This window comes from Equus caballus, chromosome 8 (genome assembly GCF_041296265.1).
Source record: "Equus caballus isolate H_3958 breed thoroughbred chromosome 8, TB-T2T, whole genome shotgun sequence".
Taxonomy (NCBI): domain Eukaryota; kingdom Metazoa; phylum Chordata; class Mammalia; order Perissodactyla; family Equidae; genus Equus; species Equus caballus.
In genome coordinates this window covers 88,206,841-88,233,678 of record NC_091691.1, presented here as the reverse complement: position 1 = coordinate 88,233,678, position 26,838 = coordinate 88,206,841, and the positions used below count along the sequence as shown (strand labels likewise).

The 26,838-nt window shown below is 42.1% G+C and overlaps 1 protein-coding gene across 1 annotated transcript; it reads right to left on the bottom strand.

The window, feature by feature from the left end:
- On the bottom strand, positions 1-25,784 carry SERPINB5 (serpin family B member 5). The gene is made up of 7 exons (XM_001490854.7): positions 25,486-25,784; positions 17,479-17,653; positions 14,611-14,748; positions 11,851-11,968; positions 9,081-9,223; positions 4,609-4,776; positions 1-1,783 (listed from the first exon to the last, which is right to left on the bottom strand). Exons 2-7 carry the CDS (start codon positions 17,644-17,646, stop codon positions 1,391-1,393), a joined length of 1,128 nt encoding a protein of 375 aa, XP_001490904.2. The 5' UTR covers positions 17,647-17,653; positions 25,486-25,784; the 3' UTR covers positions 1-1,390.
- Between the last annotated feature and the right edge of the window lie 1,054 nt (positions 25,785-26,838).

Sequence of the window (26,838 nt, the reverse complement as noted above, 5' to 3'; positions counted from 1 at the left end):
TTGTAGTTCAATAATATTTTATTGTCAATAGCATAAAAGAAATTCAATATTGAACGTTCAGAGCAAGGAGAAAGTTGAACCTATTTACAATGAATGGCAGAAGGAAGGAATGTCACAAAATCTTCAGTAAATGTGCTCTTCTGGTAGCAAATTAATACAAACATGCAACACAGATAACCTATCAGAGCAACTTTAAGAATTACTATTAATGTAAGTTAATACATTAGCTCTCTAAGTAACTAAACCCATAGACTTTGAAAAAAAAATACATGTCAAGGCAGCGTGAACACTTCCATAGCTTTAGTGATATTTGCTAAAGGCATTAAGTTCCTCTTCCTTCCCCATTATTACATTAGACAAAGAGACAAGTTCCTTCAGCACTCATCAGATTCTTTCAGGCGCTACTGTGAATGTCCCTGTGCATTTTAAGTTGCTGCTTGTCAGACATGCAAAACCTTGTCGAGTCAGTGAAAATTCCCTGCCTGCGGTCGACTGCCAACCAAAGGACGGGCCGGGCGTTCTATCAAAAGTGAAAGTGAATGTTTAATGAGATCTGAAATTCCCCTTGAGGTGCTTGCACTTCAGCTACTATAGGTCTGCAACTTCTTCTCCAACGTTCCAAAAGTTCAAAAAGCTCTGAAAACAAAGTTTTTTCATAAGCTGGTGGCACGCTCATTTGGCAGCAAAATCTGACTCTTATGGGCTACTTAGAGTCTTTATTTATTCGCTTTGTGTCAATATTCTACATTTTGTGGCAGGAATATTAAGGTATTGGTTTATAGGGTGCTGTCCAGACTCTATTAATGGAGTGCCACAATATACAGCATGCACAACATATTATCTTTCTAAAATGCCAAGAAATCAGAGTTTGAAGAAAACATTTGTCCCGCAGCATTTAGCAAAAGGAGCTGTGGACTGAACACGTGCCTGTACATGTGCCCAAGTCTCACTGGAGCCAGGAAAGTTTTGCAGATCCCGGGCACCACAGTTTCTGTAGTCTTTCAGGGAAGTGAGAATATCTGGAACATTCTGTATCCCCGTGAAGGAAGGCAAAGCTCTGACAGTAAAATCCTCCAGATCCTCCTTACAGGAATTTTCTTTGTGGAAGACTGGATTCCTGCCAATAACCCTAGATAGTCTGACAAATAATGAATACGTATTTTTCCTTTAAGGTGATTCCTTTTCATTAAAAGCATTGTCTTTTATGAGGCAGAAAAGGGAACAAAAGAAAGGACTGGAAAAGAAGGGCCTATTAGTGTGAGGGCTACTTATGACAAGTACCAGCTGCTTCCTGATGTAGCGAGAGTAACAATTAATTCTTTTAGAAAGTGATTCTCTGGATGCCCAGGTTACAGAAAGATCAGGTGGGACTTAACCGGGGCTCTGCCACTTAAGGAGAACAGAACTTGCCAAAGAAAATGATGTTTCGAGTTTTGTTGTGCCTGATGATGTAAATAAATGGGTGGTCAGCATCGAATTCATCCTTGTGTTGTAGGATTCGTGATCCTGGCACCTCTATGGAATCCCCACCATCCTCAGTTATTTCTAAGCACACTCTGTGAATAACATTTGAGAGGGCCACTCCCTTGGTCTCTGACATTCCAGAGAAATCAGATGTGTTCTCGTTAAAGATATTTTTCAGCCCTAGATTTTCCAGACTAGCCTTGGGATCAATCATCTTTTCCACCTTAAATTTTGGAATGGAGAGTTTGACTTTGGCATTGGCCATGATGCTGGGATTGGTCCACTGCAAGAGCGTCTCTGAGTCGAGTTGTTTTTCAATCTGAAGGATAAAAAAGGAGAGGAAATTATGTTTTTATTCCAATTGTAAAAGATCCTGCTTGATTAAAAACATGAAGCATCATTGCGAACCCAGTTTTGAAGCAGTGTAGATGCACCATCAAAGGTGGAATTGGCCCTGTGGTTTTGCTATGTGACTAATTTCTCTTATAAAAGATCCACCCAACCACTGAGCATTGTTCTCCTCCACCCCACCCTACAACAATGGTCGCTTTGCACTGAAATTTATGACGGCATTTCTTTTCTATACAGTAGCTCTATAGAAATGAATACATGGATTATGATATTGCATAAATAATAGTGAAATAAATATAAAATTAGAAGAGTTTTTATGCATTTCTTGAATGCTTATTTTGATTTCTCTGCTAGGAAATCCAGAATATTCATGTACTAGGCATGGCATCAAATTTGATAACTCACATTAAAGCTAAAGTTACTCTTTATTTTTAAATGAGAATTAAACTGTCGATCATTCTTTAAGATCACAGGTGATGAATGCATCCATTTCAGTTGGTTATTTTAAAAATGAGAGCTATGCAATGAAGCATAAAATGGTTCAGTCATAAAATTCTTCATTGAGCAAATCTTAAATTGTTCCTTGCCCTTCCAATCTCCCCACTGGCTGGAGGAGAAACATGTACAGCAGAGAATGATAATACCTTGACTATTACTATCATGGGACAGTCCTGCACTGAAGTCACTCACGTGAAACCTATTAAAATCAAGCAGATGGCAAGGTCACAGGCTGGTCACAAATTTGTTTTTTAATGGAGGTGGGAACCATTGGATTCTCTTGCTAATCTATAGTTATTTTTTCAATGGTACTGTTTCATTTAGAACAGATTATCAGGACCAAAAGATCATCATAAGTAACTAGAATTTTTGAGCCAAAAGATATATCCTCTTGCCCATTTACTACCTGGAAGTGAGAAGAGAGGAGAAAATTCATCCATAACTCAAAATGATCATTTAGAAGAAAAAAAAAGCTTTTTCCTCCATCTTGTGTATTATTGGTCAAATTATGTCCCCTAAAAATTCATATGTTGAAGTCCTAACCAGCAGTGCCTCATAATGTGATCTTACTTGGAAATAAGGTCCTTGTAGGTGTAATGACAGCCATAGGGTACTTAACAACAAGGATACATTCTGAGAAATGTATCTTGAGGCAATTTTGTCATTGTGTGAGCCTCATACACACAAACCTAGATGGTATAGCCTGCTACACACCTAGACTACATGGTATGAATTTTATGGGACCACCATCGCACATGCAGTCCATCATTGACTGAAACGCCATTATGCAGAACACGATTATAGTTAAGATGAGGTCATTAGGGTGGGCCCTAATCCAATATGACTGGTATCCTTAGAAAAATGGAAAATTTGGACACACATACAGACACACATACACAGGGAGAATGCCACGTGAAGGGGAAGACAGAGATTGAAGGGATGCGTCTACAAGCCAAGGAACGCCAAAGATTGCCAGCAAATCCCCAGAAGCCAGCAGAGAGGCCTGGAGCAGATTCTCCCTCACAGCCCTCTGAAGGAACCAGCCTGCCGACACCTTGATCTCAGACTTCCAGCCTCCAGAACTGGAAGAAAATACATTTCTGTTGTTTAAGCCCCACAGTTTGTGGTGCTGCATTATGGCAGCCAAAGCAAACCAATACAATACGTATTCTTGAATATCCCTTTCTGAGACTCGGAAGATCATTTCCTCTCTTTCCGTACTTTAATAAGAAAAAACTTGGCTTGAGAGTACTTAAAGTAAGTAAGGTAAAGTGCAGGACAGCTGAATAAAGGCTGCAAGAAAAAATGAGGCCACAGCGAGAGGCAGAGTAAGAAAGAGAGAGAACAGTGAATAAAAGAAGAATGAAGATGGGAATTATAATTCAGTCAATAAAGTGATAGATAAAACGTAATGACAACTGAAGTAGCAAGCAAGATGGAGACCAAGGGAGAGCGTCCCCTGAAAGTCAGGGAGTGCTGAGGTGGGACAGGAAATAACGCAGGTGACCCCTGGTTCCTGAGAGGGCCCCTCCTTCCTCCTAGCCAAGGGCTGAGGCCCACTGGAGGGGAGAGCTGAGGGGGAACAGGTGGACCAGGGGCGGCTGGATGGGGCTGATGGTGCAAACAGAAGCTAAAACGTCATTCACCAGCAGATAAAACTTCTACTGGTATTTAAACCTTGTGCCTCTAATAACCTGTGTAAGATGAAGCATAATACAATCTCATATATGTGTATGTATAAAAGGACTTTTTAAAACCCACAGAATGTATGACACAGAGTGAATCCTAATGTCAGTGGACTTTAGTGAAGCGTGTGTCAATATTGGCTCATCGATTGTAACAAATGTCCCACACCAACGCAAGATGCTGATCACAGGTACCCGAGCCTAGAGTTAAGACCACAGATTCTAACTTCCTGGGCTCAAATCCCGATTCTACATACCACCGACAAGTTATGTGATCATGGGCCAGTTACCTACCCCTCTGTGCCTCAGTTCCCTTATTGGTAAACAAGAGTATGGTAATACTTTCTAAATCACAGGATTGTTGTGAGAATTAAATGAGATAGGACACACAGGGAACTTACAGTTCCTGGCACATTGTAAGTGCCAAATAGATGCTGACTGTTTTAATATTAAGGAGGAAGTCTTGGAAAGGACCACGAAACCCTTGGAGACAACCAAGCAAGTGAGATGTAAGGCAGGGCCCTTTGCACAGCCCCACGCAGCACCATCCACACGTCTCCTTGCTACGGCTGGTGGCACCATCATTCTGAAGACCTGCCTCCGTCCTCACCTTCTCCAGGCCCGTGGACTCATCTTCCACATCCTTGGGTAGCAGGATGAGCATGCTGAGGTGCTTATTCTGAAAGGGAAGCTCTATGATCTTACAATTGATACCATCGATGTTACCCATACAGAAAGTGGCCTCCATACTCATCATTTGCACTGGTTTGGTGTCCGTCTGTAAAAGGAGAAGAAATGTGGTTTGCATACTTTTCAGTTTACACATACACACATATATACACATACACACACATATACACTCATATACACACATATACACATAGATATATTTATACATACACATAGATACACATACACACATGTATATATACACACACACAAATATATATACACAAATATATATATACACATCTGTGTATACACACACACATATATACATAAATTTGCTTTTCTTATAGTTTCAGATCATTATGGCTTAATGATCCATCACTGGCATCCAAACTGTAATGTAACCAAACCATCAGAGACTGTCCTGTAAGAGTTTATGACTTCCTTTGAAAAGTTATTCGCATACTTTATAATTTCACATGTTATATATTACAAGAACTATACCTAATATAATACTATATTTGCTCATATAAAACATTAAAAATAAGATGGTATGACTGAAAATATAGGCAAATTTTAACTTAGTCTTTGTAGATACCTATAATTACAAGGTCTTTAAACCATTCCTGGTGGAGCTGACTTGAAAGGAAATTCTAGCACAAACCCACATACCCATTTATATAGCTTTTCCTAACAAAATACCTAATAAAGAAAACTTAGCAACTAGCAGGACAAAATCACATTTGTTTTCTCCTCTGTCACCTTTGGTTTTAGTCACCTCTCCCTCAGTCACCTCCTCCCTGCACCGCCGCCTGCTCTGATCCGAGCACATGAAGAGGGCCTAGATTAAAGATAAGAACCTGGTGACAGAAACAGATGCCGTGACCTTGAGCAAGTCACTCAACCTCTCTGGGCCTCCGTTTCCTAGTCAGGAATGAGGGGATCGGAAATTTCAGGATGCTGTTACCTCTGGAAAAGAAGGGAGAAGGAGACAGGAGGGGAGAGGGCTACACAGACAGAGCAACTGTTGCTATAGTTTTTCTTTAAACTATCTGAAAAAAATAAGGCAAAATAGAAAGGTTTTGCAACGGTGGTTGTGGGGTTTTATTATTCTCCATAATTTTCTGTATGCTTAAAATATTTCGTAATTTTTAAAAAATGAGAATCATCTTTAAGTCCCTTCCGGATTCAACACCCCTCCCCCCCCCCCCATCATGCAGGGAGCCTGGGAAAGGGTCTTATCCTCAGGCCTTTTCTCTTCTCTGTCCTCATTAATATCTAACCTTGTGTGTCTGATACAGAGGTGACTGATTTTCTGAAGGAAAATTAATTCATACTAAGGAGAAAAGACTGATAGTAATTTAGCATAATTTATTATTTTGATTTATACCTCCCATGGGATATTTGCTGTTAACTGAATCTCTTCGAGGAGAGATTTCAAACTTCATGTAACCCCTGCAGGGATAATAGTGCAGTAAAACTTCTATCTGAAATCTTCAAACGGTAAACTGAATCTTACTCCACACCACTCTTGGAGCTAGACCTTACCTATTTTATTTTTTGTACATATCTCTATTTTAACACGTCACATTGTTAGAAATATTTATTTATGTGACTGTCTTTTCACTCCCCACCCAACTAGCCCATAGTCAAAGCAGAAACCATGTCTTATTATTTGGTTTACGCCAGCACAAAGTGGTTGCTCACTAAAAGACTTGGTTGATAAATAATTGAAGACTTTGACTTGCTACATAACCGGAAACAGAATTATGAGAGAAAAACATACTTTTGAAATTAATTGGTAATTTTTACATTGATTTCTCTTAAAGAAGATATACATTTGTCTAAAATTCCCCATCAAGTTAGACTGCTAATAGTTTCTGAATTTGCATACTGTTGTGATCTGTGAAATTTGTCATCTATTTCATTTATCAGCACTGAATATGGATACAATAATCCCATTTTCTGAACCATAAATCAAGATATAAATTCTGAAAACAGGACTAAATAAAGATGATCTCAGAAAACACCAGATTTATATACGTGTGTGTGTGTGTGTGTGTGTATGTGTATCTACTCTACCTTGGTGGGAATAGGCACCATGCTAAACTGTGTTAATAATATAACTCCATCAGTTTAGTCTAGCCCTTAAAGGAGACACCACAGGACAGGAGAAAGGTTTAGTAACGTCACTGCAAAACTTCAGGGGCTGAGAGAAGCAAGTCAAAGGAAACAGAGGACAAGTAATAGCCTCTGCATTCAAAAGGAGGGTGTCTCCCCACGCAGCCTGAGTTGTTTTATTGCTTTGTCAGGTGAAACACTGAGAGATCAATGACACTTCAAATCCTTATTAATTCTCTTTTTAGAGTCTGAGTTTCCAGGATGTGAAACAATCGAGCTTTATGACTTAATAACAAGAATAAAGGAAGAGCACACATTCTTCCTCCCTTCACAAAAGACACGCATTAACACTTTCTTAAATGTAAAAACTACAAATCTGAGGGTGGTCGGCGCAAAAGTCCACGGTGTCCTCACTGACTGTGCCGAGGTTTTGATGATGCTCTGGGCTGGTCCTGCGGCCATCAGGCGAGGCACCATCAGCAACACATTTCAGGTTTCACTTAAACATATACAGGGCCCGTTTGTCAGCCCTTCCCAGGGCGGAGGGCCAGCCACCAGCCAAACACTCAGGAAGGGACACTCCGTGTCAGCGTCACTGAGGCCAACACTCCTCCCCCACTCGGAGCAGAGGCTGCGTTCAGTCACGGTCCACTTCAGCTCCAGATAAAGCGCAACACTAGGAAAGTCCCAAAGCCACATTTAAAACGTAAGGACCTGTATATGAAAAACACAGAGTCTAAAGAGTCTAACGTTTTGTGCCTGGTATCTGAGGCACGCCCCTGTGTGCAGGGTCAGTCCTGCCCCCAAAGGTAGCTTTGAGAAGACCACTGTAATCCGCCGGGAGGCTAAACCGAGGAAGAGGAATTGGAAGGAGGACCTGGCTCCCTCCCTAGGACCAATGGATATTCTGAGCAGGGAAGGAACACAATCAGTGGTTGCTGTCCTCTCCCAGTGAAAAGGCTGAATGGATCTTGCACAGGGCCCCAGGCTGGTCCCAAACGCCAATCAGGTTTTGTCTGCTTTTGACTGTTTATTCAAACTGACCCTTAAGGATTGGTCATTCATTCAACAAACATTTGCTCAGCACCTAGTAATGTGTCAGGGACTGGGCCAAGAATTTATAAACAGAGATGAATAAGGCATTATCCCTGCCCTTAAAAAGCCCGTGCACTAGTGAGGGATCTAGATAAGTAAATAAATAATTTGATTTCGCTGTGGAAAGCACACTTGGGGGAGGGTGGAGGTGGAGAGGAATAACTCTATGGATACAAAAAAAAAGGTAATGGAAGCCAGTCCAGCTAACTCAGGTATAGATTGTATCTGGAAGGTCTTTTCTTCCTGCGGTCTAGCATTACGAAGATGCTATTACAATATTTGGCAAAAACAAAAGTGATTAATGCTAGGTACTCTAGGTGCTGGGAGAAACTTGAAAACTAGAATTGATGCATAGGAGTTCCAAGGTAAAAAAGCTACCTTCAGGTATCGTGCCAACTGAAGCATAGGTTTGAGTGTGCGTTCTTAACACAAGTCAGATCTCATCAAAGGAGACCAAATCGCATCATCATAGAGCATCTTGGGGATTCCTAGGTCCTCTAAAGAAGTCAGTCACTTTCCCAGTCTCAGTTCTTTGGTTTCCTTTATAGAAGAGGTACTTTACCTATTTATGTGAGTTACTTTGACACGGGACATGGCTTCATTATTCACCTCAGTAGCATTAATGAGACTTCACTGCACAACAGGTTTCTAGTTCTTCCCCATAACGACTCCCAGCACGGCAGATGAGTAAGCCATACTTTTTCCCTCACAGCCAACAAGTCCCTCAAAGCATCTTATAAATTAAAGGATTAGAACCATTTACTTCACTATTAACAGGTGAGAAATGAGATCACAGAGGAACTGATTCATCTGGAAGAAGATTCTCAAACGGTCAATGATGACCCAAAGGCCTCTGATGTTGGGGTTTGGTTTCTTTCTTTTCTTTTCTTACCCTTTCTTGCTAATGGTCCCAAATATTTGTGGCTATTCTCCAGTTGGTGATTTCGCTCCACCCACTGGGTAATAAATTCTATGAGATCTCAGTCAGCTCAGACCCTGAGGACATTCTGGAAAAGAGTGAGAGTCTCTAGATTATGGTTCTTTTTCTCCCACTTGCCTCCCAGCTGTTCATCTCAAGAAAGACACACTACCTCCTGTGCCCTCATTTTCCTCACTGGAGCAAATGCCTCTGGTCCCCTTTGTTGCTATAATTTTTCAGATCTTAGCTGGGATCCTTTGTCACGCGGCCCCACATACCTTGTTGACTCTGAAAGGGCATTCTTTGGTTTCTGACTCAGGAAATTTCTTCATCCATTTTCCAACAAAGTAGGCAGCATTAACCACAAGGATTTTGGTCTGGTCACTTACGCCGTTGTCAGTTAAAATGTTCTCAAAGCGGCCTGCAAACAATTTTAGGAAACCACACATGGCACAGGGTTATTCTTCCAAACTACATCTGACACACACACATGTCCACTCACTGAGTGTTTGACACTTGCTGGAGCCACACCAGGGAAGGCTGGCAGCCCAGACCACCTCGTATCAGAAAGACCCCTTTCTCTCCTTCCATCTTGCCACAACAAGACTTACCAAAGAGACCGAGGGAGGAGAATGAAGGGAAAAAAGGAGGGAAAAGAAAGAAAGAGGAGGATGAAGGAAAACACAAGCTCCCACTTCTGGATGCCTATCCTATGCCAGGCAGTGTGCTAGACAACCAGATACACGAAATCAAACGTTTCTCCCCATTTTACAGATGAGGAAGCTGAGACTCGGTGTTAAGTCACTTGCTCAAGATGACATACAAGCAAGGGTGGAGTCAGGATTCAAAGTTGGGTCTCTCCAACTTCAAAGCCTGTGCCATAGAATGGAAATGCATGAGAGCTTCCTTTACGCCTGGCCCTGTCCTTGGCATTTCACGTATATTATCTCTCTTCTGTCACAATGATCTTGAAGGCAAAGATCATTACGCCCATTTAACAGCTGAGGAAACTGAGGCTCAGAGAGGCCAAGTGACTTTCCTAGTTCGCTCAGCTGGAAAGCATGTCTGATGCCAGGACAGCGCTCTCCTCTCCAACCCACAGCTCTCCAGTGCCTCCCCAAACCGCACTGTTTGCCTCGAGGTCAGCTCTAATCACCACCATGGACTCAGTCACAACTATACTTACTACAGAGCTCAAATCCCCAACAGCTGAAATAGTTCAATGGTGATAATCCCTCGATAAAGGAAAGTCGTCACATTTGAACAGCATTGACATTTTGTGCAAAGGATTTGCATTTACCTAATCTCTCGGGTCTTCACACCCCTGCTGTCCTGGGCCTGTGACCTGCAGGTGAAGGGAGGGCCCTGCACTGGTTTAATGCTCTGCCATCTTAAAATTCTTAATAGATTTTTTAACAAAGGGCCTGCATTTTCATTTTGCACTGAGACCTGCAAATTATGTCACCGGTCCCATCTATATGATGTATTATATACATGTTATTTAAGAAACCCAAAGACCAGAGAAATAAGGGAGCCGGTGAGTTGCAAAGCTTCAGCTTAAATCTCGAGCTTCTGATTCCAAATTCAGAAGTGTTTGCACCAAACTTTCTTCTCCACTAAAAATCTTAAATTTATGGAGATTTTAAAACAAAGGCCCTTGGAGAGAAAATACAATTATTTAGCAAGTCTAAAAGCAAAACTGTTACACAGCAATTTAAACACGAGCTGCTTTTTGCTTGTATATTTTAAAAGTCTGCTTAAGCTGGTGTTATTGATACCAGTTTTTTTCTTTTCATACAAAGTTGAAGAAAGTTCATTTCAATGACAATTATGTATGTGTGTATACATTTGTGTGTGTATCTGTATCTATGGCTACCATATCTCATCTTGACTATCATATATTATTTGTTAGTATGTATTATCTAATTTGTTCCTCACCACAACCATGTAAAAACTACATTAGATAACATATGCTCCATTTCACAGTTCAGTAAACTGAGGCTCCAAGTCCAAATACCTCAGTTAATAAGTGTCAGCGTCTGGATTTGAATCCAGGTCTTGGCTGCTCCAAGACTATGTTCTTCCCATGTCCTCAAGCCTCAGCTCCAGAGGGGATGCCAGCATTCCTGAGTCAGTGCAGCGAGGGAGCCGCTGGGGCCCCTCTCACAGGCTGTGTGTCTCCCTTGCCCCCGAAGGGTGTCCCTCCCTAAAACGCTGCGACTACGGCTCAACTGAAAAATCCATCCGTACAGTTCACTCTTTCACGATTAGGTGCTGTGTCCCAACAGGTCCCTCCCTATACACATAAATATATCCCCTGGGAAGGGGGACATGCATACTTATTTGCACTTGATCTCATCTTAGCTCCAAGTCCTCTTTAGCACGGGTACGACTCACAGCGAATTTTAATGGAGGAAGGAATCATCGGGGAAGGGAGGGGCCTGAGGGGAGCTCCGAGCAAGAGGCAGGGCCCAGTAGATGCTGCAGAAGAGACTCAGGGCTATCAGAGGCCAGCTGGGATAGGAGCTGTGGACTGGGGACAGGTATCCACTGAGGTTTGTTTTGTTTTTGAGGTTTGTTTGTTTTGATTCTACATGTATATCGATTGCCTGAGACCTTTTTGTGTTTTTTTCCTTCATAAATTTGGAGAATTTTTAGCTGGAAGTGGCCTTAAGGATCATCAAGTTCTAGTCCAAGCCCTTCACTTCCAGACTGAAAAACTTGTGAAAAGCTCGTGACTTGCCCAAAGCTGTACTTTGAGAGCCGCACCCCTCCAGGCACCAGGAGGGCCGGCGGCAGCTCGGTAGAGAGCCCGGCAAGGAAGCTACAATGGACGCCCCAGGAATTCCTGCCAAGTGGTGAGACGGGGCAGGAAATGCCCAGAAATCCAAATGGCTGAAATGGCTTTATGGGCAAGAATCTAGCTTGTGAACCCAAAATATGCAAGGAATCCTCCAGATGTTCAAATTTTATGCTTAGCAGAAAGATTCATGAGAAGGCAGGGTCTGTTTACACAGACTTATAGCAGAATCCGTAAAGGATACTTGCCATCCGTGAGATCCTTAATTGAGTTGTTGATCTGAACTTTTGTTTCTTCCAATTTATCTTTGAAGTCAACAGTTTCCATTTCCTGTGCGTAGGGTCTCTTCGTAGAGCTGATGAACTCCTGAAAAACACCCGGTCCACAAAAATCACAGAGTGCCAAATCTGTAGTCAAACCATTGCGTTGTTACACGGTTCTAACAAAAGGATTTCTAAATATCTATTACTGTAAATACACTTTCATAATCTATAACACTATGTAAATTTAAACATCATGTAGAAATCAATGAATTTTCTTTGTATTAAGTGCTTCCTGTCCTTAATTCTAAGACAATATTGATTATTAAATGACTCCATCAATTTAGTATCAGCTTTGGGGAAAAAAGAAACACAATGTTAAATGTATACAATTATAACATGGGTTCCAATTTCAGAAACATTAAAATGTAGATATGTATGTCTTAGAATAAATGTGCAGAAAAGGGAACTCTATGAGCAGAAAGCTCTTATCCTCACTGAAATAAAAATCCTGTAGGCTCTTGCTACTCAAAGTGGGGTCCAAGGACCAAGAGCCGCAGCATCACCTGGGATCTTACGAGAAATGCAGAACTCAGACCCCACCCAAGACCTGCTGAATCGAAACGTGCATTTTAACAAGATTCCTGGGTGATTCAAATGCACGTTAAAGTTTGAAACACAGTGCTGTAGAGAATTTAGCAGTGGCTCTAATTCTGCTTGGTAAATATGCAAAACCCTAAATCCCACCCCTATTGATCTTGACTGAAGTGATCTGAGGCCAGGAATTTGCACTAGTAACAAACACCCAGGTAGTTCGGATGCAGGTGGCCCTCCTCAGCCCACACTTGTTTGTACCATTACCAGTAAATCTGCAGGTGATAGGCAACCAACAGGGTCAATGGAATGCAGCCTTAAAAAAAATTCCTTGCAATAATTCAAAATGTTGAACGAAAGTTCAACCAAACTAAACATGGCTGATTAAATGTCATAAGCACAAGGCTCCTTGAATTTCTTCAAAGCAACTACAGCCTTAGCCAATTTGATAGTGTTAATTGCAACCCAACCTTAGGACTGGGTATTGCCATTGACTGAGAGGGCTGGAGGCCCATAAGAACATCAGAGAGCCTCAGCAAGATGCAGGGCCTCCACTGTCCTCACTGCCAGCAACAAAATGTATGAAGCATCTCTTTAAGGACAGCCTAGGAAACTTTTAAAATTTTTCCATGCCCAAGTCCCAACTCACATCTCAATTTTTTATTTATTTTATTTTATTTGTTTATTTTTTTGGTGAGGAAGATTGGCCCTCAGCTCACATCTGTTGCCAATCTTCCTCTTTTGGCTTGAGAAAGATTGTTGCTGAGCTAATATTTGGCAATCTTCCTCTATTTTGTATGTGGCATGCCACCACAGCATGGCTTGATGAGCGGTGTGTATGTCTGCTCCTAGGATCCGAACCTGCAAACTGCAAGCCACCAAAGCAGAGCACATGAATCTAACCACTACACCACTGGGCCAGCCCCTCAATATATTTTTTTTTTAATTCACCAGGTGATGGTTGGAAGAAAAATGGCTGTGTATATGGGTCTTCAAGCATAAGAGTAAACTCACAACAATATCTAGTGACCCAAGTCCTCAAAAGTTCTCAACCAGAAAAGCAAAGATCTACTGCAGAAAGTAGTAAAGCTGTGTGAAACTGTTTAACTGGTAGTCTACCTTTTAGATTTGCAGAGCTTGAATTTTTTTTTTTTTTTTTGAGGAAGATTTGACCTGAGCTAACATCCACCACCAATTCTCCTCTTTTTGCTGGGGAAGACTGGCCCTGAGCTAACATATGTACCCATCTTCCTCTATTTTCTATGTGGGACGCCTGCCACAGCACGGCTTGAGAAGCGGTGCGGAGGTCTGCACCTAGGATCCAAACTGGCAAACTCCAGGCCACCAAAGCAGAGCACTCAAACTTAACTGCTATGCCACTGGGCCGGCCCCGCAGAGCTTGAAATTTTGACCATCCAAACACAATTGAATCAACTCTATATGACTAAAGTAGAGAATGAACTTCTATGTAGTGTAGGATGTTGGCTATATATTTCAAATACAGATGGTTTAAATATTATGATATACGCTGGGGCCAAATTTAAGGACACTATACTACATTGTTCTTTATATGATTCCTTCAAGAAATGGCTGAATTGCCAAAGCTACCTTGGATAGATACCCACATGACCAGTCTAGTAAAACAAACAAAACCGATTTGTGACTGATGAAAACTGTTAATCCATACCGTTATTATTCTTATTGATTTGAGAAACATCAGAACATTGTGTGCATAAACAAGTGAGGTGGAGAACTTAAAATGTTGTCCCAGGCCCTGTGCCCTGCTGTTTAAGGAGAAAGAGATTTAAATCATGAGCTGTCTTGCGCCTATGGAGGTATATTTATTAGAGAGGCAATAACCCCATTCTCCATTTCTCTCAGTGAGGAGCTAAGAGGAAGGGTGGGATCTACGAGTGTTTGAGAGGGAAGAGGGAAGCTCACGAGTTTCCCTATGTTTTGAGCTAGAAGATGTGGCTGCAACGGATTCCCCTACATTCAACCTCTCCACTAGGATTGTTTTATTTTAATAAGCCTCAAATCTTAAATGAGCATCCTGGAAGTGAACTTCACTGAAAAAAAGATGTGGGTCTAACCACGTGAAAATGCCACTCCCGGGAAAAAGTTAAATCTTGCTAATCGCTTTAAACCACTTACCGTAGAAGGATTCAGAGATTTGTCCACATAGAGCCGTTTGATTAGTTTCAGGGAGTAAAAGGAACTAAGTTTGTTTACATCCGATGTTACGGTTTGAAATCCAAAGGGCACATCTTTGACATTCTCAAAATGAAGGACCTGTGAAGAGAAAACATCCATTACCCATGAAGCATTGCCTCTGCCCACTGCAGTGGATGCACGACAGTGGTCAGCCTCTTCAGGGGATACAGTGTATCCCTCCTCAATTGTTTCCATAAAGCAAGGCTTCTCAACCTTAGCACTGTTGACAGAATTCTTTGTGGCAGGCGGGGCGTTGGCTGTCTTGGATATTGTAGGATGCTTAGCAGCATCCCAGCCCTACTAGGTGTCAGTAGCACACCTTTCTCCATTTGTGACAACATAAGATGTCTCCAGACATTACCAAATGTCCCCAGGGGGAGGGTGGGGGCAAAACTGTCTCCATTGAGAAACACTGCCATAAAGATACTCTTCTCTTGATTTAACTGTAGGAAAATTTGCCCTTTCTCCAAAGTGATACCTCTAATGCTCATACAGAAGGCTTTCCAAACTTGGAAAGGAATGAAGCTGGCTTATCATTTCCACCCAATTTAGAGACAACAAGAAAGAGATTAATACCAAGAGAGACAATCACTAGGCAGGTATCAGATTCCAGAACAGAGGTGTCTCTAGCCAGGCACTATGAAGTCCCTTCAGTTGCTCTAACAAGAGTCAAATGGGCTGATACATCACTGATGGTCAGCAGCAGGGCTGCCCGGGGTAGGCTAGAGCCAGACAGCTCTGCCTTTGAATCCCAGGCTGTTCCTACCAGCAACATAACCTCGCCCAACTCTTCAGGGCTCCACTTTCCCCTCTGTATGATGGACTGAGAATACCTACTTTTCTGAATTGTTACGAGGATTACAGATACTGTATATAAAGCACCTAAAACATTATATGGATTCAGAATGTTAATAATTATTCTTATAGTAATATTCCAAGCCACTCAAAACTAGGACACTATCTTCTGGAGGACTTAAATCCTTTTCTTTTGTTCCAACCCGGCATCTCCTCTGCTTCATGGTGCCACAAACATGATGTCGGGATAAGGCGACTGTCTCCTCACTCCTAATTCCTAATAACCATGCCCCGATGCTGCACCTCAGGTGACGTCACTAAATGGGCACATTGTGCCAATGAGTCACACGGCCTCAGCACAGCAGGGTCAAACGGGCTGGACCAAGGCAGTGTGTAACTCTCATGCCTAATGACAGGTAAAAAGACCAGAAAATTAAAGAACCCAGTAACTACTCTGGGGGAACAACTGCATGTACTGGAAAGACCTTCATTATTATCATTATTGAGGAACAGACTCCTTACCAGGAAGTTCTCTTCTATCCCTTCTCTAATGGGAGATGAGAAATGAAGAAGGGGAGATGGGGAGTTGAGAGAGGAGGACAGATGAGAAGATAGAGCTCCTCTTCCCACAACCAAAGCCTCCTTTCCAATTCCCACTCAGTTTGCAGCATAAGTTCTTCATGCTAACCCAAATAACATTCTGTGGGTCATACTTTTGGGGAATTTGTGGATACAAGAAGACGTTCCCTTTTGAAATGCTAATGAGCTCATGGAAGGAAATATCCTGTTGCACCTAGAATGATCAACTCAAGAACAATAACGAAATGGAATTCGTCTGGCCTTCACCTACTATCTAAAAGTAAATGGGGGGGTGGGGGGTGAGAGAACGGGTGAAGGGAGTCAAAAGGTACAAAGTTCCAGTTATAAAATAAATAAGTCCTAGGAATGTATAGTATAGCATGACAACTATAGTTAATAATATTGTGTTGCATATTTGAAAGTTGCTAAGAGCGTAGATCTTAAAAGTTCTCATTACAAGAAAAAAAGTGTTCTAACTGTGCATGGTGATGGATATTAACCAAAGTCATTGTGGTGATCATTTCACAATATATAGAAGTATTGATTCATTATATTGTACACCTGAAACTAATATAATGTTATATGTCAATTATACTTCAATTCAAAAAAGTAATTTAAAAAAAGTAAAATATAACACCTGAGAGTTGTCTCATTTGAAGGTCTAAGAATTTTACAAAGCTAGATAGTCAATCAAAGCCAAAAAGAAACTCTAAAAATAATTTTTATATATATGCACACATATATACACATACACCTATAGACATATACATGTGTGTGTGTAGCATCATTTTACTTCACTCTTCTCAAATGGGATACCCAAGCCCCAGGGAGTATTCTAAAACATAAGTAAGCATAATCCATCTTCTTATTTATCCCTGTTACTTGAAGGTAGATAGTTTAAAATGTTATTTCTATATTGAAATAGCATGGATATATTATACCTATCAAATATGGATATATTATAGTTTAGAATATATTAGAGAGTAGAATGTAATTGAGCCTGCATCTTAAAATAAACCCTGATGCTGTAAATAAGTTTCGTGCATAAAACAGGGGTGTGGATTTACACTCTTTCTCGTCGGGATGTATACTGTGGAACATTTAACAAACACCACCCTGATTGAGCCTCACAATGTAGCAGATAGAAAGCTGTCCGGTAACTTGCTAAAGGCCAATCATTAGTGAAAAACTTGCAATCACCTAGCAGATCCCCAGGTTCTCCACCACAACGTGGTGCTTTTTCTAAACGTGGGTTGCAGGGCAGATAAATAAGTTTCCACGTTTAAAAATACATTAAGAGAGTGCTAGAAATGGCGCAACTCTCCATCCTGAGCAATTCTGACCACAGAGCCCCCTTTCATTTTTCCCAGGCACTGCCTCTGTGTGCTAAGAATTTTGTTCCCACTCAAAACAGACGCAAGGTATGGGGCTTACCTGTCCAATTTCATTTGCTGTGTCACCTTTGGCACCTACTTGAGCAAGTGACAGAGAGGTGGAGAGACAGATGGGAGAAAAGAGGACATTGCCTGCTGGCTCCTTCTCACACAGTTGTTTGAACAGATCAACTGCAAAAGCTGAATTTGCCAGTCTCAGGGCGTCCATTGTGGGCCTGGAACAAAGGACAAGGGTGAAGCTTTTTCAGAAGCGTCTTTAAGGTATTCTCAACTGCATTCTGTGAACGCAAGGATTTTATTCAAACAAAGTCATGGTCCTGGATAGACATGAAGAAAGCACTTTCAGTAAATACAATTTAGAAAGCTGATGCTGAAGAAACCTCTGGGAAAATGTCCTAAGGTCTGAAGGGTCCAGTGTGTGAGGTCGTCTGTGTGTACACCTTTGCTGGAATCTCCAAATTCAGGCCTCCTTGGCCACAGTGGCCACTGTCAGGAGCACAGTGGTCACACCTCTTCCTCAGCAAGTGGACAGAACAGTTGAAGGCACTGATCAAAATCCTTGGTTTTATTTATCCATATTGTTTCAATTAGGATTTAGGTTAAATCATATAAAGTTGAAATTTTTATAGATCAAAACAGTCATATCACAGTTTTATGTGGTTCCAGTTAATATTTAGTAAGTGTTGTGCATTGATTTGTGTTCCCAAAAAAGATACGTTGAAGTCCTACCCCTGGGTACCTGTGAATGTGACCTTATTTGGAAACAGGGTCTTTGCAGATTTAATCAAGTTGAGGTCATTAGGGTGGCCCTAATCCAATATGACTGGATTCCTTATAAGGACTTCAGTCATTACAAGAACCAGAGAAAAGACACAGAGACAGACATGCACAGAGCGAAGAAGATGTGAAGACACACAGGGAGAAGGCCATGTGACAAGACAGGCAGAGAATGGAGTGATGCTTCTACAAGCCAAGGAACACCATGGATCGCTGGCGGCACCAGAAGCTATGAGAAAAGCATGGAACAGATTCTCCCCGAGAGCGTGCAGAGAGAGCGTGGCCCGGCCAATATCTTCATTTCAGACTTCTGGCCTCTAGAACTGTGGGAGAATTGATTTCTATTGTTTTAAGCCACTCAGTTTGTGGCACTTTGTTATGGCAGCCCTAGGAGACTAATATAGTAAGTAATGGCACCCAGTGAAGGTCAGGCCCCCAATATGTAGCAATATTTATAAACAGCAGCTGTTATTGTTTTTGTGTTAGTACATATCCACTATGTGGAAGACTCTACACCGAGTGTTATAAGGATCAACTGAGACCCTTCTTCTCTGAGTCTGCAATCTCTTCGGGCAGATATGTAGACAAATAAGTAGAATGCAGGGCTGCCCATGCCTTGTGAGTGGTGTAACAAGTAACATGGGAGTTAAAGAAAAGAGAGGGCAGCTTCAGCTAAAATCATTGGAGCCTGGTAAAGCAGAGACAGCAGAGGGCGGGCGTCTAGTCTTGGCTGAGAACTCTCTTATTTTAACTCAGCGGTTCTGCCAGTGGTGTCCTAGACCCCTGGCAGTCACGAAGACCCTTTCTGTAGGCCCATGAGGTCAAAATTATTTTCATAATAATACTTAGACATTATTTGTCTTTTCACTTTCAATCTCTCCCAATGTACAGTGGAGTTTCCCAAAGGCTGTGGGACGTATCTTCCATTAAGCCAAATATTACAGAGATTTACAGAAATGAAAAACAATGTTACTCTTCTCCCTGCATTTTTTTACTTTAGAAAAGTTATTTTTCATAAAAATCTGTTATTCATGTTTTGTAATGGTTACATTATTGTTATTTTTAATAAATTAGTAAACAAATATTTCAAAATTTTTCCAGTTTTAATTTCTAATTTGGTGAGTGCCAATAGATGTAATCAATAATTTAAAAAAAAAAAAAAACAGCTCTTTGGGATCTTCAGTAATTTTTAAGAGTGTAAAGGGGTCTTGAGTTTAAAAAGTTTGAGAACTGCAGTTCTGATGAAAGGTCCACCTATCTATCTAGTCCAGCATTCACCCATCAAGCCTGAAAGCACCTGAGTAAATTGAGCAGTCAGGGCATAACCATTTCTAGAAGCCAAATTGAGCTGCATGGCCTCTCTGGGCTCTGCCTGACCCCAGGATGGCGTGTTTCTCAGGGACAGGATTCATATTACCACCCCTGGTTGACTAGTGCATAGATCAAGGCTTGAAGCAGTCCCCCAAGCAGCCAGGGACTGTGCCATCAAGCACACAGACACGAAGAATGCACATGACATTGAAGATATTGAAGGTCATCATGTAGGACATGCTCGCTGATGTCAAACAAAGCATCACCACTCAAGACAGAGGGCTTCCTTCAACCAGGACCCAAGGATGCGGCAGAGTCAAATGCACAAGTATGATCTCAATTTTGCAACTTAAACCTGAACATAAATTCAAAATGTGAAGATGTGATGATAAGATCAAGGAATGAGCCCCTGGTCTTCAAATATTTCTTCAGAATTCTCCCTTTTATGGGAAATGTGGCTTGTGTGTAGGATGGACTCAAAAAGACTATAACATATCTCCGAGTCTGTAAAAGCAAGTTCATGAGCAAAAAGATGTTGTGTTGACCCATTCATGCTCTCTGGTCATCTCCAGTGACTTCTTCCTCCTTCACTTTATGCCCCTGATGAGCACAGCTAAGTGAACTCAGGTCACGTTCTCCTTACAAGCTTATTACAAAGTAACCTGCAGTCAGGGTGGGCACCTCACATTTCCTTTAAGGTCCACTACCTTGTTCTCTCTCCTCTGGGGCGGGGTCAGGACATGGGACAACATCACATCCAGTTGAAGCAGACCAGCCTCAGGTGTGCAGAGGGCAATGAGACAGAAATGGAATCATGAGGAGTGTTTTAACCAAAATGTCCACCACAGGGAAATTAAAAGAAACTTCACAGAAGATTTGGAGAATCCTATCACAGACTTTCAGGACAAGAAGTCTGGCTTTCTCCCGCAGCAAACTGAACACTGATAATACTGAGTTCATCCACAACTAAAACCCAATATGAGCTATTTTTCCACCAAATAGAGAAGCCTGAATGAGCTATTTCTTCACCAAATAAAGAAGCCTAAATCCAGATCCCCATGAAGCTCTCAAAGCTTCAACAACTTGAGGCCTACTCACATGAATAACAATATGAAAACATACAAACTGTTTTAACAAACACAAGTAGTTCTTCCCAGTGTATTTCTTACCCTCCAAAAAGAGAAATTAGGATAATTTGGCACAGTCAGTAACAAACTTTACTTTTTGGGGGGGAAGATTAGCCCTGAGCTAACATCTGCTGCCAATCCTCCTCCTTTCCTGAGGAAGACTGGCCCTGAGCTAACATCCATACCCATCTTCCTCTACTTTATACGTGGGATGCCTACCACAGCATGGCTTGCCAAGCGCTGCCATGTCCGCACCTGGGATCCAAACCGGCGAACCCCGGGCCACCGAAGCGGAACATGCAAACCTAATCGCTGCGCCACCAGGCCGGCCCCAAACTTTACTTTTAAAGTTTGATTTCTTTTATGTAGAAAAACTGTGTTTAAGACCTTGGAGTAATCAGCTGAGGGAGTTTGACTGCAAACTCCTAGACGTGGATCCTCGAAGTAGATCAAAGGGGAAGGAATCCTTTGTGTTAGCATTTTGTTCCAGTGAAATATTATTCATTCATTCACTATAACATTTTGAGATACATTTCGTCTAAATGGCTCTATGAGTACAAGATTGTGGTGGCTTTGCCTACAGTTAATTACACAATGTAGTTACACTGTGTTGCAATTCAAGGCTTGGATTCAGGTCCCTGTTGCAGAATGCAAATCAGCGCACACCTGACAGCTGAGGCTTTCCTGGCGGTCGTGGTCCCTCCCTCTCAGAGTCCCTTCCTTTGCATGAGTCCTCAGTGCATGAGTCAAACAGGTCCGCCTTCCCATCCACATACTGACTAGCTCCTTTCTCAGAAAATTCTCCTCAGGTTGGAGAAGGTCCTACAGCCCTTCATATCTGAGGTCCCAGCAACAATAACGTTCGCTGCTTGACAAAGATATCAGAAAAGGGCTGTACATGGGAATTGTTGTAGGGGCAAACAATCACCAATTAAGTAATGAGTCAGATATTGCATGGTAAATCTGATCAGTTGCTCAGTGGTTAGTCCCAAGTGACCTAAAAACACTGTTCTGAGTTAGTTCAAAGGATGACTTTGGCCACAGCCAATTGCCACCTCACTGTGGCTGCAAGACAATCAAAGAATTTAACAAATCTCAGCATTGTTAGCAATACATGTCCAGGAAAATGCATCAGGTTCCTACATGGACTGTTTTGCATGAGCAAATGCTACGAAAATTACAGGTACAAGAATAGAGATGAGCAATTCCTGTAGGGTAATCTCCACGTCTAATGACTTGTGTTCAGAGCGCTAATATCACTGCAGATTCTTTCCATTTTATTATTACTTTGTTACAGAGATAACTTCTTTGGTTTTCATGAAAACCTAACAATTATAACAAATAAAGAGAATTTTGATTACAGCTCCAATGTAGAAAACACTACCTCTTTTAGTAACTTAAAAGTCTAAAAAGGGGCTGGCCCTGTGGCTGAGTGGTTAAGTTTGTGCGCTCAGTGTTTCGTTGGTTCGAATCCTGGGCGCGGACATGGCACTGCTCATCAGACCACGCTGAGGCAGCGTCCCACATGCCACAACTAGAAGGACCCACAACGAAGAATATACAACTATGTACCGGGGGCTTTGGGGAGGAAAAAAAGGAAAAAAATAAAATCTTTAAAAAAAAAAAAAAGTCTAAAAGGCACTTTTATTTTAATCAGAGAAAAGTGAAAAGGAAGTTTAGGAAGTAATACAAATGCAACAAACAAGTTGTAAAAATTTATTGCGAAGCTGCCTGTTTTTCACACTATGTCCTAAAATCATAAACCTTTAAAGTGGGACAAGATCTTGGGCTGGATCTAGTCTGGCCCCACCCCTTCATTTTACAATGAGGAAAGGGAGGCTGACAAAGATGAAGTGATTCTCCCAGGCCACCCACACAGGAAGTGAGGATGGTAAAACCAGACCCGGCATTCACTTCTGGCTCCCAGCCTGCTGCTGGCCGACCACACCTTACCACCTTCCTCCTCAGTAATTGTGTCTTTGCTGGCATCTGTTCTCTCTGAAGTCTTAAGAGTTCCAAAAATCCCACGAGTCCTAAATTATCCCTTGAGAAGTTCCAAGATACCTTGCATTTTTTTAAATCAACACAATACTTTTTTTCTGATTTTCCTACTTAAAGAAGCTCTTGTTCTCTTTCTGCCATTTATGTTTGAAACTATTAATATTATATTGCTTCCACTTAATAAGTAATCAGTACCTAATGCACGTCAGGCACTGAGCTAAACATTAAGCAATCAAAGGTGAACACAACATAGAGGGTTGTCAACCTAGTATCATGGCACATGTGACAGGTATGATGAGTGTTTTGATGGAGGGCACAAGCCTCCATGGGAGCACTTGGGGAGACAGCTCACTCATAATAGAAATCGCAGGGGAGTCTCCCCAGAAACGGTGACATCTAAGTCAGTCACGCTAAAGGTGAGTCCCAAAGGACAGTTAGGAGTCAGCCATGCAAATGCATGCCAGAGAGAACTGACACAACTCAGAGACTCAGAGACTAGTCCCAAGGGAACAGAGACGCATGTGCTAAGATGCTAGGTGGGCCAGGAGGGCTCACTTCTCTAGACTTGCAGCTTCTCACTGGCCCTGCAGAAAGATTTCTAAAGTTTTTAATGCATCTAAGCCAATGGTCCTCACACTTTTCATCTGTAGACCATTTGGATGAGATAAAGGCCCTGTGGATAGGTTGACCATACGTCCCACTTTGCCTGGGACAGTCCTGGTTTATGTCTGTCATCCTGACATTAGCAATAGTACTCCTTTCACTCTCAAATATGCTGTATTTTGAACAAGATATGTTCACCGTACCTATAGATCATCTATCGTCTTCTATGCACATGCGTTCGTGCACATGAGCACACACACACGTACAGCTATGTGCATAGTTTTTTCTTTCCTTAAAAACTAATTTTTCACTGTGTCAGGTTATTGTGGATATTATTTAGTCTAGTCTGCCTCATTTTACAGATTAAGAGAAATGATGTGGTTAAAAAACTGTTTAGTGTAGAGGGTCCTTAGGCAATGCCATGAGGAACCCTGCCTACTATAATAACTATCATGGAATGCCCAAAAACCTGGCCTCTCCTGTCCACATTCTAACCTCGAGAGGAGAAAAGTCCAAGCAGGATTAAGAAAATAGGAGATCTTGCAGCTTCTGCAGGGTGAAAAAATATCATGAGGATTAATGAAGTGATGAAATGAATAAGTGTAAATGGCAAGTGCTTTGTCACCAGGAAGGGACAACAACGTAAATATAATCAATAAGGTGAATTGCTTAATTTCCCACGGCTGGGGAGCCTCTGCTTTGCTCGGATTTTCTGAGGTCATATCTGCTCCCATTGGTTTAGAAGCCAGATCTTGACCACTGAGCCACCTCACTGCTGCCGAACAGTAAACTAGAGCAGAACTCGCCACCCCAGAATGACCAAAATTGCTGAGACTGCATCCCTTCAAAGTCAACCCACAACCCAGAGGGACTGAAGTGGCAGGATTCAAGGCGTTAGGAAGCAACGATATAAACCTGCTGAGTCACATGGAGAATCTTTTCTTCAGACATGTTTCCAACTCTCCACCCATCAGGGAACCCATCAAACACTTGCACATAAACGGTGGGGACTCAGGTTTGGGACCCCACTACTTCTATTCCAAACCTCTTGAGTGATGTAGGGGGTGAAAAAGCTGTTAAGATTACCCGTGGTGTCATGGAAAAGTCCACGAGCTGTGAGTTTGAAAGTCAGGATTCTACATCTTGCCACTTATAAGCTGTATGGCCTTGGACACCATTCACCTCTGTGAGACTCTACTCCTCATCTGCAAAATGAGGGACTGAGCTACGATACGTCTAAGACCCCTCAGCTCTGCGAGTCTGAGCCTAACCTGATTACAAGTCTACGGAACAGCCTGGCATGTGCAGTTGATCTTTAGTATGATACACTTAAATGAAGCCGTAAAAACAGTAACGTCTATGAGGAAGAAATTATGAGCCAATCAATTTGAAAAGTCACCCAAGAATACACATTTGAAATCTGTAACTTGTTTCAAATATCCTGAAACCAAGAAATAGGGAGAAAGAACACTTTCGGGTTTTTTTTCTCCCCAGAGCCCCGGTACATAGTTGTAAGTCCTTCTAGTTCTTCTATGTGGGATGCCACCACAGCACGGCTTGATGAGCAGTGTGTAAGTCCACTCCCAGGATCCAAACTGGCAAACCACGGCCTGCCGAAGCAGAGCGTGTGCAAACTTAACCACTACACCACTGGCCAGCCTGGGAGAACACTTTCTGCCATGAAGAATGTGGTTGCAAATAAGTGAACAGTGAACGCTTAAAAATGCCAAAAAGAAGAGCAGTTCTGAAGCCTGGATCTCAGCCCCACACTGCCAAGCAGGAAGGTGAGCCAGACACTCAAAGGCTTTTCCACTTTCTCCAGATTTAAGTACCACACCCTTCCTGAAACTAGCATTTCAAGTTCAATCTGAATTCCAAAGTCGGGCTGAAAGTGTCCCCCGAAATACTTTCTCCTCCACAAATCACTGTTGCGCGCCACCACCACCAAAACCTCCTAGCCGTGTTATTTCTTCATATTCTTACCTTGTATGGTTAAGTGATTTCGCTCCTTACGTGGCATTCCTGGTTCTCAAAGGACTGGGAGCTGGAGATGCCGCCCATGTCCGGGGGGGTGATAGGCGACAGTACTGAAACCGACAGCCCATCCTTGAAAATGACCCTTTACGTTGACTGTGTTCACCATCTCCAACCAGCTCAAATAACTGCTATGTTTTAAGAATTGCCAAAAAGAGGGAAATCACCGGCCTTGCTACCCCCGCTTTGCTTACCTGGAGTTACAGTTCTCCTGGAAAACAGACGGCAAGGGAAAAGGAAAGCGAGGTGCGGAAGGACCTTGGTGCGGAGGGAGCTCTCTAGGGCAGAGGCAGCCGGGCTCACCTGAAGCCTGGGCCCTCCCACTGTGACCACTCCCAATCTGCACTCTCTCTGTCCCGCCCACTTCTGCGCTCTCCGCTCTTACTCATGCCTCTTGGCAGCTTGTCCATGATTGAAAAAAATGATTCAGGCTGAACTTGCTGTTGTCTGCACAGCTTCTAAAGGCCTCCAACATGCTCAGGCAGGAAGGGCCTGTCGCTGGATCCTGCCTTGGGCTAAATACATACATACATACATAAGGGCAACCCTAGTAGCCCATGTGGGACCGGAAGGCAAAGTATTATAGGAAATAAAAGGAATATGTGATGGCCATAATTATTCGTACTTCTCAAATACGGTGGCACAACAAAAAGCACTCTAACCTCCATCCTTTCTATGTAACTGCAGCACCTCATTCTGCTAGATGCCAGAGGTAGCTTTCTATTAAACGGAAAGACAATCATGAAAGACAGAAGAGGATGTATAAATGAAATAAATTATACTTAGCAAAATATGTAATAACAAAGTGATAAGAGAAATTGTTTGATGGAGTTCCCAATAAAATATGGTGATTAGGATTATACAGCTTTGCTCTGAAATCTCTTCGCGTGGGCCAGTTTTCCTGCCTTCTTGCGGCTCCTTCATTTGGTGAAACCTACTCCCTTCCCGTGGAATCCACTCTCAGGAAAGGAGCTGAAACTGAGCCAACTGCTTCTCTGCTGTGCTTACCTAATATTTTCTATTATTCATTAACCACATTGTTTCAAAATGATCTATTTATTTTACAGTCTCTTCTATCTGACTATGAGAATCTCAAAGGTAAGGACCAAGCCTCATTCATTTTTGTAACGTCAACACTTGGTATGGACTTGACAGAGTACCCAGTCAAGAAATGCTTGTCCACTAAATGAATGAGAACAACTCATTTTGCTAAACTAAGATTGACTGATAGTTTCCCTTCCCCCCACCCCATGCCTGGGTATTTTTTTGTTAACCAGGATCAAAGTCATAAACTAAATGAGTTGAACTCTGAAAGTAGAATTTCAGACATCAGTGGAGCAAGAGGAGGCAAGAAGGTCATAAGATGGTCATGTGGACAGGATACCTCTCAAAAATTACACTCTCCAGCTGTAGCAGGGAAATGTGGGTTGAGGGGCAGAGTCATACATTTGGAAACTGACTCTATCACTCATTGCTTGAAAACTCCTAGCCAAAGTGCTTAGTCTCTCTAGTCTCAGTTTCCTCATCTGTAAAATGAGACACAAAGA